Source organism: Candoia aspera, chromosome 4 (genome assembly GCF_035149785.1).
Source record: "Candoia aspera isolate rCanAsp1 chromosome 4, rCanAsp1.hap2, whole genome shotgun sequence".
NCBI classification, from domain to species: Eukaryota; Metazoa; Chordata; class Lepidosauria; order Squamata; family Boidae; genus Candoia; species Candoia aspera.
Window position 1 is genome coordinate 45,027,854 of NC_086156.1, and position 15,629 is coordinate 45,043,482.

General features: G+C 36.6%; 1 protein-coding gene across 1 annotated transcript in view; it reads left to right on the forward strand.

Annotated features, from left to right (window-relative positions):
* The window catches only part of NEK11 (NIMA related kinase 11), a 128,584-nt gene that overhangs the window by 15,153 nt on the left and 97,802 nt on the right, over nt 1–15,629 (forward strand). Inside the window, exon 2 of the mRNA XM_063303983.1 lies at nt 15,443–15,608. Within this exon, the coding sequence (XP_063160053.1) occupies nt 15,443–15,608 (166 nt within the window). The remainder of the gene's footprint in view (nt 1–15,442; nt 15,609–15,629) is intronic.

Genomic DNA, 15,629 nt, shown 5'->3' on the forward strand with positions numbered 1-15,629 from the left:
GATAGATAGATAGATAGATAGATAGATAGATAGATAGATAGATAGATAGATGGATGGATGGATGGATGGATGGATGGATGGATGGATGGATGGATGGATGGATGGATGGATGGGAGACATTCACAGTTCATTGCAGAAATAATGATAGGGCAAAAAGGATAAATCAGTTGCTTAATAGAAAGGATCTTATACCTTTAAGACTTTATGCTAGCATCTTGAATTCAACTTAGAAGCAGTAAAAGGTGAATGACTACATTTTGTCCTAATTAAAAATGTATTTGATAAAGCATACATTTTGAAATCCACCTCTGGATGGGTAAAACAATATTTTTAATATTTATTGCTGGACTACATTTTATTCCACAGTAGGTATATTTACTCTGCTATCCTGAAATATGCTTATTACAAAAAATAAAAAAGAAGCTTCTGTTTACAAGAAATTAATGGTGAATTAATATAATACAACTATGGCTGTATTAAATTCAGTAACCCTCTCACCAAAAAGCAAAGAATGACTACAGCAGTTTTTCAGCTCAGAGTGTCAGTTACTAAACATTTGATTTATAAATATTAAAATCTTTTTGAATATATGTATATATAAGTGCTGTCCTGGGATATATTTTTAAAATATTTTGCCTATCATTTATACAGAAACACAATTCTTTCTAGGCTATCCTATAACACCTAAAAATACTTCAGTTCTTGAACACTTTCTAAATATAGAGATTATTCTGTAAGCCTCTTATTTTATGACTCGTAAAATGGACTTTATGGACTTTATTTCCAAGTCATTTGAAAGAAATGTGTTGTTGTCTGTGTAAATTCAATCTAAGTATTTATTGGATTTCATCTGTTATAGAAAATACATTGAGCAGATACAGTGACATAAATTCTCATATTCATACCATGTTGGAGGAGTATTTTAGATTTGAAGGGAAGTATAAATGATATGTTGAACAGCTGAGTTGACATGAATGTTAGTCTAAAGAAAAAAATGATGAAACAATTCGTATTATGAGAACATTGAAAAATGATGAAACTACAGGTGCAGATGGTATAACTGTAGAAATGTGAAAATATGGATGTGGTTGCTTATAGAGTAGCTATGCAACATACTTAATGTGTATCTGAAGATGGCATTTTTGCCTGCTGATTGGAAGAAAGCTGTCATTGTTCACAATAGAGAGCAAAAGGTAATAAGAGTGAATGCAAACACTAAAGGGGATTAGTTTGTTAAGTGTCCATGGAAGATGTACAGAATTCTGATTAAAAGGATAAGAGAGGTAACAGTGGGCAAATTTATGAAGTGCAATGCAGCTTTATGCCAGGCAGAAAGTAATGTAGACCTGTTTTTCTCTTTAGCAGATTTTGGAGAAACATACAGATGTGAGAAAGTTTGCTGTACATCTATTGATTTACAGAAAGCACATGATAAAGACTGTATTTTAAACAAATTATTTTACACAAATATGGAGTCAAAGGTTTGTTGCTGAATGCAACCAAAGTAATGGGTGATGGAAGTAAAGAATGTGAGATAATAAATTGACTGATCAGTGAGTTGTTTCTACATTGAGCAGAGAGTGAAACGAGGCTGTGTGATAGCCCTTTGTTTTTTTTAAAAAAAGCATTTATACATGCATATGTAAGAAATGTGATGATATGGGAAGTAGGCAAATGAATGTTGGAGCTGGGAATATTCAGATCCGAAGTGGGAAATTTGCTTCAGAACCATCATGGATGTACTCACTATATCTGTCAAAGGCTCCTTAAAGAAGCTTCATCTTTTCCTGTTCTTATATGGTAGCTTTAGAGTACCAGGAAAATACACTTTTGAGATGAGAAGATATTAAGGAAGCAGCAAAATGTGTCTTTTGTCAGTTCAGAGCAAAATACTTGCCCATCCCTAACGTATGTGTATTTTTGTGGGCAGACAATGCCATGTTTTGGGATAAGAACTTGGCTGATTTTCAAAGATTCTGAGCTACCTTCTCTGATTGGTTTTGAGAGAATGCATGTGGAGGTGAAACAGCAGATCTTTGACCTAGACCTGCACAAAGCCCAGCATTCTGTTGCTTTGACTTACTTAGAAGATTGTTTTTGGCAGCTCTTTGTCTTGCCAACATTTTAAGCATAAAACATACCCTGGCCAGATCCAATGTGTTACCATAAACATGATTAGAAGTCAGATTAACTGGTATCCCAATACAGACATTGTTGCCATGTCCTCTTGGGGAAATTAAAACAGAATTGTCCTTTCTACCTATCTTGGTATGAGGATCTAATTTCCATGGAACCTAAATGAAAAACACTTCGTTCTTCTCCTCCTTGTAGCCAAGTTTTGTTTTGTTTCTTCCGTGTCAGAAGCACCTACCAAGGTGCTTCTGTATTGAAAGGATTTGCTGGTGACGTCACCATTGCCCGGGGGACGCCCAAGCGGGGTCCTTTCATGTCCCTGTTATTTTCCCACTGAAGTGATACCTATTGCATTTGCATGCTTTCGAACTGCTAGGTTAGCAGGACCTGGGACAAGTTGACGGAAACACACTCCGTCACGCGGCTCATGCTCTTGGGTTTCAAACTACTGAGCTGCCGACCTTAATGGTCCTCTGACTCAGTGTCTTAACCACTGAGCCACCATGACCAAGTCAACAGTGGAATTGTGAAAAATCCTGCATAATTGCCATTGCAATCCATCATGAGATTGTTTCATCTCATACTATGGATTTGGGGTTTAAATTTTCAGTCTATTTTATTTACCAGTGAATAGTATGCTAATATGTCACTGGACATTAACCACAATGGGTAAGTACATGCTACAGTAACACATATTAACAGCTTTTCTATTTGTATTATCGTATTTGATTTGGTCCAGGACCATAATAACGTATCATTCATTCGTTCTATTTTAATTTTTTTTAAAACCCAGATACAAGAATAATGGTTAGGGATTATGGGAATTGCTGAAAACACATGGAAGACACCTGCTGTAACATATTTATTTCATTTGGTAAGCTATATTCTAGCAGATATATAATATTTCCCTATATTTTGTTTATTATATATTGTAAGAAAATGGACAGTATCTTCTTAAGTCACACTAAACAACAACAGTAATAATGATAAATCAAGCCCCCTAACTGCAGAACACGATCAAAGAGGCAAGAATCACAGGGGCTTTCTGTCATGACCTCGTTGCAAGGCACAAAGAGCCTCACAACGTAGATCATGATCATTAAGAAATAGAGGAAGGAGATAATCAAACTAGGGATTAACACAAGCACCCAAAAGCACCCACACCCATGGACCCATAGGCAGCTGAAAAGAAGGGCGTCGGAGGAACGGAGATAAGCCGCACCTGGTGCCCCGGAGGACACAACCGACGCCGGGAGACAAAGGAAGACACCGGGAAAACGCCCAGGCAGCCATCAAGGGTCCCATCAAGAGGGATCGGGACAATGCAGGGTGGGGGAGCCCGGGGCAATACAAGAGGGTATAAAAGGGGCACCTCCGCACCACCACCCCCATTCCCGTTTTTCGTTCTGTCAGCTATCATTCCAATAAACCAGAAATCCTTAATACCCATTAAGTGAGTCTGTGTCTTATTGCGAAGCGAGACTGACCCTGACACTTTCTATAATGAGTAATAATGCCAAGAATTGGGAATACAGAAACTTGAGAACTGAAACAGAAACCCTCCAGCCCTCCATTATCAGTGGTTTCATTAAAGTATGGCCTCTTTGAAGCTTTTGAACTACTTTTTCCCAGGTTGTTTACATAACAGACTAAAAATCTGTTTCTTTATTAGTCTGTAGTGGCCTCTCATCTGTTCATCATTTGTGTATCCTCCTCCTCCTTCAGTGGCCTCAGTATGATGTCTCATAAGATATTTTTATTTTGGCTACCAACCAGAAGTATGAAAGCAGAAATATAAGCAAATCATCAATTTCAGTGAATCTAATAAGCCATCCTTATGTTATCTGTTGTTCAGCCAGTAAAAATATTGTGATTGAACCCTACTTGCTATTTGGTAAAACTTAGCAATGTATCATGTTCCTGAATCTTTCTCATTTGGTAAAAGATAGTTTACATAAAGGTATCTGACCTTCTTGTTGATCCTAGAAGTGACATCAACTGATAAATGTGGCTGTCTTTACAGAAATTACAGTTCAGTCGTATATGTTCAAGTGTTTCCCATGTTACACAGGCAAGGCTTGAGTTTAGTTTTAAGAATCATAAAGTTTCCGGTATCAGCATAACTTAATTCTGAAATATTAGTTTTTATTACCTATTTTTATTGTTGGCATTATTTGCATTACTGTATATATTTATTTAAATTATTTAATTGTTTTCAGGGTGTTTAATGTTTTATTTTTCATATTAAATGTATATGGGTTCACATATATTTTATAAACAATACTTACAGTTGCTTTTGTTATTCTGAAATTTCTGTATATGGCCTAAAAGAAAAAAACCCACAATTTAAAAACATATTTGATTGTAATAAATATAAGCTGTTGGCATTTGGAAAACTAGTTTCTCTTGTTTAAAATTTCTGGTTTCTGTGCCTCCCTGTTGATCTTGTTAACAAGAACAGCTACTATTCAGTACAAAATAGCCATCTATAAACACCCAATTTAAAGAGTGTAAAATGGCTTTTTGCACATACTGGTATTGTATGTGTAATAGTGTTTTGAAGAGAACAGTAAACATTGATCAATGTTAAAAGGATAGATTTATGATTATTGTGACTTGTAATAAAAATAAAAAAAGTCTGAAGTACAAGATAAAGATGTTTCCAGCTTTCATATAGCTGGAAACATCTTTATCAATTTTACAGTTGCTAAGAGAAGTGCTGAAGCTTTTAATATCATGTGTGATGAATAAAACATAGTTATGCAATGGAATTCATTAAGTAAACTTTTCTGCAAGGTTTGTCAGCTTTTTGCGGGGAAAGGCAGGCCCACCTTCTCAAAGCTGTGTTATACCCTTCATATGATTCGTCTTAATCTATTGAAGTTTAAATTTGCCATATGCTTTTCATAAATTATCTTTTCTGTGGTACTTTGGCAATGCATCCTATATTTCTTGGATCTAAAAGACTTCACTATATTTACTTGAGTAAGTTTTATATAATTATTTTGTTTAGGAATGAAAGAAGTCATTTTTTTCAAGGCATCTTAGTTTAGCAAATGAAGGTAGAAAAATAACTTTGTATGCTGTCTGTCATTAATGGATTCAGTTTGGCTACTGTTATAATGTTGATGTGGTCTGATCTAGGAAATACAGTTTTTATTTTATCTAACCACAAAGAGTCAGAGTGACCAAATGGATTTTATTTATTTCATTTCTAGTCCATTTTTCATCTATTATGGCAGGGATTGGCAAACTTTTTTGACTCTGATGCCCAAAAGTAATTTAAAAATAATTTTAAAATGGCAGAAATTACCAAATCTCACAAGATTTCAATAGAACAATAGTATCCCCTGAAATTTTATTATATGTTCTTTGTTGAAATATTTCAGCCATCTTTAAAAATAAATATATTTTTAAAAATTATATTTAAGGTTCCATAGATACTACCTAGGGATGTTGTATATGTGCCATGTTGCTGCCCTGGCATTATTTTTGACTGTATAATCCCTTTTGGATCTCCTCCATCTTGGCCCTTCCAAAATCCATCTGTTCTTCCTCTTCCCAGCTCTGTAAGTGATGATCCACTCCCAGCTGAATCCAAGGTTGAATAAGTTTTATAAGTTTCAACTCAAGGGTGAAACTTTTTGAGTTTCATTTTTTCATTCTCTGCCCTCTGGGACAGACTCCCCTTGCCTTCCAAAAGTCCCCAATTTTGATTTCCTAGTGGAGTTCATGCTGTCTGCTAGCAGCCACCATGTATTTTCTTTCCAACTTCTATTTACCTTAGAATTTTGAGAATCCCCTTTCCTCTATATCTGATTTATTCCAATTACAGATGTGTGCAACCAGATCCTTAGCACTCAAGTTAACTTCCATGGTTCTCATGGCAAATACCTACCAGTTTGCACCACCAGAGTTATCCATAAGGGTAACATACCTGTCACACCATTTCTGATTAATCATATAGTCCTACTATGCTGGTAGCCACTCCCTTTGTTGACCAAATCCTATCATTCAGCTCAGAGTGGCACTAGAAAATAAAAGCTAGATTAGCAATACTGCCATAATCCCTATAGTTTCCTTCTTAGTTCATTTTTACACACTTATCATAATTATGCTTGTTGGCAAAACCACTGCACTAGTGATAGATTGAAGACAAGAATAGGTATGCATGAAAGTGATGTGACACTGCCACTCCATTAGAAGAACCTAAATACTTTCCATGACTTGATGGACTGGAGGCATGATTAAGTGGCAATTTTTCCCCATTCAAGAGGTTAAATGTCACTTTATGTAAAGGGAAGAAGGAATGGTCTTGAGGGACAGAAGGAAGAGCAATTACCAAGACAATGGTCAGATAAAAGAGGCCTGAGTCTGGGGCAGGAATGTAACATGAGTAAATGTCTCAGACAAGCCCCTCCCTAGTTCTCACAAAGATTGGAGGAGGGGGAAGCACATTCAGACCTGCAAGATTCTGTTACTATAGCTTTACAATAAAAGTAGTACTGACCTACATGACACTGGATTCCTAGTCTGAACTGTCTTGAAGTGCTGACACTTAAGTATCAAAATTAGTGTCACTAGCTTTTTTAACATAATGCACACAATTTGTTAAGTTTAATAATAAACTAAATAAGGTTTTGAAAAGAGCCTGCAAACAAGATAAATGCGCCTTATAACAATGAGATCACAAGAGGCAACATTATAAATGTATTGATAAATAATAATGGGAAACTCAATATAGGGATCAATTTTCACTACATAAATATAGCTTGTTGTTTATTCGTTTAGTCGCTTCCGGCTGTCCGTGACTTCACGGACCAGCCCACGCCAGAGCTTCCTGTCGGTCGTCAACACCCCCAGCTCCCCCAGGGACGAGTCCATCACCTCTAGAATATCATCCATAAATATAGCTTCCACAAGAAAATTCATAAATGTCAGGATTTCAAATGTCAGAGTGCAGTGCCTGTGCAATAGTGATATAATGTCAGTATGAATTCACTGAACCACTTATTATTATGTTCCTTTGGCCAGCATGTTTAAGGATGATCCTATTCTGTCCAAGAGGTTTAAACTAGAGATAGGAACTTTTCGCTTGTGGAATGGAAGGAAATTGTAATATGTAATCACCAATGTTGCTTAATCAAAAGAAAAAATATCTGATTTCTACCTATCTTTTCTACACTTATCTCTGTAAACCTGTTTTCTTTTGATTTAGGAAACCGTCATTATAATAAACAGAATTCATCATTTTCCATCATTGCTTTCCTGCACACGTACAACACTTCTTTGTTAATGCATCAGATCTTTTGATTTACAGCATATGCCCTCAAACACCTTCTAATGATCAATCTCCTCACTCAAGGAAGGCCAACTGCAATCCATTTTTAAATGGACTTTCTGTTCTTACATATTGATTGGCAATCATGTAGCAAATTTACATATGACTTGGCAGTTAATTTACTATTTCCACAATATTCAGCACTTGAATATTAGAGGAATGCTGTCAAGTAATGTGTCACTGTTCCTGGCTTTTGCAGTATTAGCATAACTCCTTGTCCACTGGACTACCTGGGCAAGAGGAAATTGCAGGGATTTAGAAAAATTTTGAAAATTTTAAAAATTGTGGCAGTAGTCATTCACTCTTTTAAGAGCCCCTGTGCTAGAACTGATCATTTCCTTTGTCTTTCTCATGAAACTTAGAGGGAGAAGATGAAAGGCTCATTTAGTCTATGATTCAGTTGCTTGTTGTATCCAGGCAGATGTTTCTGGGAAACCTGAAGACATGAAGGCAATAGCTCCCTCATTTGCCACTTCTCGGTTATTGGTAATTGGAGGTAATCCCTCTGATATTAAAGATAATACATAGTTATCGTAACTGATGCCATTGTTAACTTCCTCGCTGTTGCCTAATCCCTTTTAAAATCATTGAAATGTATGGCCATTATCACATTTTGAGGCAAAAAATTACATTTTCTGAGCCAGTATAATGTTTTGTAGTGAACTAGGAATAGGGAGAACTAAGTTCCAGTCCTTCCTTAGTCACAGAAGCTCACTGGATGACTCTGGGTCAGCCATTCTCTCTACCCAACCCACATTACAAGATTCTTGTTGTGAGGAAATATGAAAGGAGGGAGCATGATTTATATCACCTTAAGATCCTGAATGAAAAATGGGATATAAATCTAATAAATATATCCCATAATTCCCTGTGAGCATGGGCAAAGATTATGTTATCTGGGAATTATGGAGGTCTAATGCATCTGGAGGGCATCAGATTGAAGACAGCTGATCTACAGTATAGACTGCTTTACCAACTAAGGCATTTGCATGGTGTATAGTTTTTACCTCTGGAATTTCCTAGCCAACACGTTTGTTGCTGAGAACGTCGGCAGTTGAAAGGTATTCAGGTATTAGGCTTCACATAGGCATGACATGCATCTCTATTCTCCTGAAACTCAGTCCCCCAATCAGTGGCTAACAGCAGATGCTTCACAAATAAGATCATTGTTTTACAGTATACAAGAAGGAAATGACATATATGCAGACAGTCTACCCACTGTAGAACACAGAAATCAAGATACACACATACACACATGCACAGACATACATAAATACATACAGTGGTGCTTAGAAGTTTGTGAACCTTTTGAATTTTCAGTACTTCTGCATAAATATGACCTAAAATATGATCTGTTCTCCACACATATCCTAAAACTAGATAACGAGTACCCAATTTAACAAATGAGTCAAAAACATTACACTTGTTTTAGGTCATATTTATGCCAAAATAATGAAATTTCAAAGAGATTCACAAACTGTATATTTATATCCCAGAGTTTAAATCCTAAGCTTCCCCCTATCCCCTTTGAATCAATTGAGTTTTGGCTTTTCTTTCCTCAGTCTTGAGATTGGAAGATGCCTACTCCAGTTTTATGATAGTGATTATGCCTGACCTGAGCAGTGTTGGTTCTGACCTTGCCTGTTTCATTCCTTACACCAAGTTGGGAAAGGCTGGTATAAATCTGTGACTACTCTTGATGGTCAAGAAAAAACGCTGAACAATAAACATGGCTCCCAGTGCAGTCCAAGAAAACTCTGTCAAAGGATATAATGTTACAAATCATATTGGTTGTGCAAGCTTTAATCTAGTCAGTCTTGAGATAACCTGTTATTACGCCTAATTTTGCTTGCACAATTCATAAAAGTTTGATTGTGTATGTATTTGCTGCATAATGTGATAAAAGTTAAAGTCCTCATTTTTTCTTGCTATGAGAGTTTAGCAATTCCTTTAATTAAAGCCTTCAGGAGACATGCAACCCCCTCTCCCCGACACACACTGCTATCATACCACCAAAATTTAGCAACAACATTTTTGAATTTCAAAGGTGAAATTTTAACTTCTTGTTCAGATGTTGGGAGTGGTTTTAAGGATGGGAATGGGGGGGGACTTGTCTCTGAAAGGCTTCCTATTCCATTCCCCAATTTGAAACACACACACACACACTCACAAAAAACCCTGAAAAATTTCAGCAATGCCCCTTTCATTATAATACAGTGTCACTAAATGGCCTCTTGCCACCCTCCAGGAAGTTGGGAAGTTGTACCTCATGCACTCTCCTAAAATATATGTCCAGCCCTAAAATAAAGCTTGCAAAAGAACCAAGACAGAAGTCCTGAGTGATTTCATGGGCAAAGGTCCTCTAAAGGACCATATGCCACTGGCCTACTGTATATAACTTGGTATTCACTCTCTCTTCCTGAAATATTAGCGTATGAACAGATTTCTAAGGCTCACATAGGGTCAAAGCATATGCTCCTTGTATAGGTCAGCTGCTAATTATTTGAAGGAAGCATTATCTTCTTACATTCCAGACTTTTCCTCCTCATTTCTTTCTCTTACTCTCATATTATCAGTTTGATCTCTTGATCTCTGTTCATCACTTCTCGCTGTAGAGATAAATTTAACTACAATCTGCAGTATTATTTTCTTCAATGAACCTTGAATTCATTTTCTGCATATGAAACAATTTCTGTATTTTCAGGGTGGTTGTACAGTGTTCTTAGGTTAACAGGTAGTCCTCTGTTAACAACAGTAACAGGACCAGAATTTCTCTTGCTAAGCGAGGCAGTCGTAAAGCGAGACATGACGTGACCACATTGCTTAGCGATGGCAATCCCAGCAGTCCCTGTTGCTGTCATTAATCAAATTCCAACAGTCATTAGGTGAGGACCCACCCCACCCCAGGCCAAGCCATTCGTGGCTTGGTCCCGCCCAGCCCCAAGCCTCAGTAAGGTAAGGGACTGCCTCCTCTGCCTCCTCCTCAATTCCCACCACCTGCCTATCTCCCATCTCTGCCCTTTTGGCTGCCTGCCTGCTGCCCCTGCTGCCCAGCCCCTACCCACTGCTGCCATGCCCACCCCACCACACACAACTGTTGTACCAGCCAGGGCCTTTTTTCACCCTGGTGCAGCCAGGGCTTCTCTCGCACCCTGCCCAGGGCTTCCATTTGTGTCCTGCCTAGCATCTTCTGTCAGGAAGGAAGCCCAGAACATGAAAGAAGGCTCCAGCTGCACTGGCATAAAAGAAGGACCTTTCTAGCTGGGTCTTTCTTTCGCGTCGGCACAGCTGGGGCCTTCTTTTACATGCCAGGCTTCTTTTGCAAAAGATGGTGTGTGGACAGAAGCCCTGGGTGGGGTATGAGAGAAGCCCTGGCTGCATCAGGGTAAAAGAAGGCCTCGGCTGGTACAGTAGATGTGTGGGGTGTGGCGGGATAAGATTATCACAACTAAATTCCATGGCTTGGTTCCAGAGAAACAGTACACTCCTATACATGTTAATTAAAGATTTATTAATTCAGCAAGCTTACAACCAATTTGGATACAGAATTGCATTCTCATCTATATTTCATTCCCAACTGAAATAAATGAGATTTTTTAAATATTGGTTTCAGCGGAATTGCACTGCAGTTAATCCTGGTTTAACCTGTGGGTTTCAGCTGGGCTAGAGCAAGAGTAGATGCTCCAAATGTTTTGGATTTGAACTCCCATCATGCCTAGTCATATGGCCCATTAGAAACGTTGTCAACATTATAATAAAAACACCTGGAATTTTCCATGTTTATTCTTCCTGAACTATGGTTTATTTAATCTGGATCAAATCCATTATGGGTGAATGCATTAATTAACATATAAATACTTTCATTTTTAGAGAGCCAGTTTGGTGTAGTGGTCAAGGCATCAGGCTAGAAACCAGAAGACCTTAGGCATGAAGTGATTTGGGCCAGTCACTTTCTCCCAGCCCTAAGAAGGAGGCAATAGCACTCCCGAAAAACCTTGCCAAGAAAATTGCAGGGACGTGTCCAGGCAGTCTCCAAGAATTGGACATGGTTGAACAGATTAAAAAAAAACTTTCATTTTTACTCTAATAGTGAGAATAAACGTTACCAGGTGTTTGAGATGTTCAGAGCTTTATTCTAAGAACCATAGGCTGAAGAAACATTAGAGACAGAAAGTAGTATTTTTTGAGGCCCATATTCTTTTGAACTACATACCTATAACATGGAAATGGACAGTTAGACAATGGAAATAAATTCTCTCTGTGCCACTGTCATTGCTAAGACACTAGAACTTCAAGCGTGGAAAGACACATTTATATCTGCAGTTCTCCGTGGAAGGACTCTCAGAAGAACCAGTTGCTTATATAGATAGGTTACGTACGGATGATTACAATGAAATATGGTTTTCCTTTACTGAAACTATTCTGTAAAAGATTGTATGTGTGTGTGTGTGTATGTATGTATGTATGTCTACATTTCATTGCTTTCTTTTTTCTTATTCTTTTTCTCTTTGTTCTGTTTTAAATAAATAGAGCCCCCCGCCCCAGCATATTACGAAGTAAAATATATTTCCTACCCCAGAAATACATGAATGTGGCTTTTACAAGGCCCAGAGTACCTTACGTTATAATCTTGCCTTTTTCATTTGAACCGTTGTTCAGATCCAAATAGCAGGAACTGAATTTTAGCATAACTCTTCCTCTGTCTTTATAAACTTTTCTAAACAAATATTTCAGAAGGGAAAGGCAGAAACCTCTTTGCAGAAGATATATTTCCCTGTATTTATTTAACTGTTTAAAAACAATTTTATTCATTTTTCATGTAACAATTCCAGGATTTTACAAAACCTTCAGTCAATGGAAAGACTAGCTGTCATTCTGATATTTAAAAAAACCTGGTATAGTATCAAACGATTATCAAATTTATAAGTGTGCAGATTTTTTATTTGAATTTGATTTGAATTTGATTTGAATTTTAATAAGCATTTGTCATGTGGCTTGACAGGTGATGGCAGTACCCAAATCACAGAGTGAATTAAATGACAACCTGTCCTGCCATGTCAAGTTTTTATTGCTGCCTTTTGATGCATAAAGATCTTGTGTTAAATGATATTTAAGGAAGGCTCATTCCTTTGACAGTTTAGTGACATGAACTGTGAGCAGGAAAAAATAATGTCATACTGTCAAATCAAAGATGAGAAGATTACTTTAAATATTACCTATTTTAATAGCACTCAGAAAGTTTACAGAAACGTAGACAAGTATATTCTGTATTTTATTATTATTATATTTCTAGGTAGGCTTTAGGCAAATGATATGTACCAAAATGTTCATGTACTTATCACCTGGTAACAGATGAATAGTGTTTATGAAAAGATAGTTTACAAGGATTTGTTATTGTTTATTCCCTGAAAACATACAGTTTTCCCTTTCTTTATATGGATTGTATTATTGTGAACATCAGTTGCAGAGTTCTCTTCGTATTATTTAAGCTTTTGATTTATTTAGATTGCATTGAAAATGTTTAGCTGTGCTCATCTAAAATCTCATTACAGTATACTGTGGGGGGGGGGTTATATATATCAAGCCCTGATATAAAACTGCAATATATTTTTTAGTACCTGCCTGATTAAAATGCATGGAAAAGTTTACTATTGAATACAGGCATAACGTTTTTATTTATTAAACATGGAAGTTCTCTGTGCTTACATTTTAAAAATATTTTAATAGTGTTTGTGATTGTTTTGTAAACTTGAATAAAAAACCCTATCATCATCATCATCATCATCATCATCATCATCGCTAACTGTAATAGCAGCAGCAATAGTTTGCTTTTGAGTTTTACAAGTCTGCTTTCTTGATAGCAGTAGTGTCCTTCTGTTACTTACTTGGTACAATTTCTAATCACACAAATTATATTTGAAGAATAACTCGTATTCAGAGTATGAATGCGGCACATATATACTTTATGCAGGTAGTGTATCAGAAAATTTGTGGCAAGCCCTTAGGTCTACTAAAATAGCTTAAAGTGTGCCTTACAGCATTCTGAATCATTAAGCACAGGAAAGCTACAGTGGGAAGAATTCCATAAGCTGTTCTATATGACCTCTGCAGCATTGGGCTTTAAGCTCTGTGCCAAAGCATGCTTGAAATTTAGGCCAGTGTGGAGATTCTCTGTTTTCTTTGGTACTATAATATTTAGTGAGGACTGGGATAGCAACAAAGATGGTTGTTGGGAAATGCTTTGTTTATCTTGCTTCTCCTAAAATTCTGCTGCCAGGAGATATGATGAGGCAGTATGTAGATGGGTGGAACTTCTCTTCCTGTTACAGGATGGGCTGTCTCAAATTGAGATGCTTATTGGAGTGTGCAAAAGCAATAATACTAATGTCAACCATAAGCATCACCACCACCCCAACAGTTGTCTTGAGTTCAAATCTTTTTCACTGAAAATGAGCTGTTTGATCATTTTGTAATATTTCAAACAAGAAACCAAATGTTTCAAACTTGAAACACAGATGTTAGAAACTTGAAACATTTTGAAAATGATTGTAATAAACTGTTTGAAATGTGAAACAGATGTTTGAAATTCAAACCTGGACAAATCAAATTCAATATGAACAATTGAGAATGTTTTATACATCATGAATGTATAACTAGGTCAATACATGCCTTTCAGACTAAGCTATCTTTTGGATTTTGTACTTGTCCAATTTGCTCAAAACAGCAACAACTAAAAAGTATATTTTCATATGCAAGATGTTTAGAAATGTATTGGAAGGAAGTGCTTTTAAAATACGCAATTTTTCATGCGGCTTTTAAAGATTCCATTGATTTATGTGAAAATAGAATGGAACAAATTGTAATGATTGCCTACCCTAACAAAACCAGACTCACAAGTAGAGGCTTAATGATATGTTATTTATTAAAGAATAGTGTGCAAATGCAGAGAAAGCTGAGAATGAGCAAAAGCGCGCCAAATACAAACTAAAAACCCTCGGTGCAAACGTAATCCCTCCCCTCGCCCAAACCGTTTCAAATTCCCCGCCGCAGGTGCTGGTCACAATCTCTGCCGATGTCCTCGGAAGAAAACCTTGAACACACGAAATAACCCAAACACATTCCAATCCAGCTGAATACAGATAACATCCCAGGAGACAGAAACGTCCTCCCCTCCCAACCTAGACACGCATCCGCAAAATGACATGCGAAACGTTACGATGTATTTGTAACATTGAAATGAGGAACATGACAAAAATGCAGACTAAACACATGCAGAAGTGGCATAGACTAGAAAATGAATAATCTGTCCAACCTTAAAGTGCATGTAGTTCTACTTTCTTTTTACAGTAATTATTTCGCTATTAAAAATGTCAGTAAAAATTGAAAGAAAGCCTTCTCTGTTGCCAGAGAGAAGAGAGACATAAAATGAACTTGTGGCAATGATGAGATTCAAATGGAAGACAAAAAGTTTAAGATGAAAATTACTCCATAGAAAGAAGGGTAGAAGGCACAATTGTATGGGTTTTTTTAAATTACTTTCTCTTATTTTCTATCTTTGTTCTTGTTTGTTTTGTATATTTTATTACATTAAAAATTTCTAATTAAAAAAAAAGAGATTCAAGTGGAAGTTAAAAGATTGTCTGTTACTATAATCTTCCACAGGTAGTAACAAAAACCCCAGTAAGTAGGAAATTTTAAATTAAAGGCACAGGATGGTAAAAAATCTTCAATAGGATTTGCCTATCCATATTGGCCATGGTGACCATATAATTACTTTCTATTCCTAAAAATCACCACAAATAAGGTCTGGAAAAGAACTGAATGGGAAAAATATCAAAAATATTGAAATGTGTTAAAAAAACTCTCGTGAAATTGATATTCTCTATTTAAAAATGAGTGAACACGGGATTGGAAAAAAGAGCTATTGTGCAAGTAACCCACCTTATGATTTACTGATTTTATCAATAGGAAAGTTTTGAAAGAGATCTCTGTGGGGAACCTTAAGCCAAATGAAACAGTTGAAGCAAATTTGGAAGCACAGTTGCTGTCCAGGCTAGACCATCCAGCCATTGTTAAATTCTATACAAGTTTTGTTGAAGGAGAGAGTTTTTGCATCATCACTGAATACTGTGAGGTGAGACCTCTATGTTTTTTT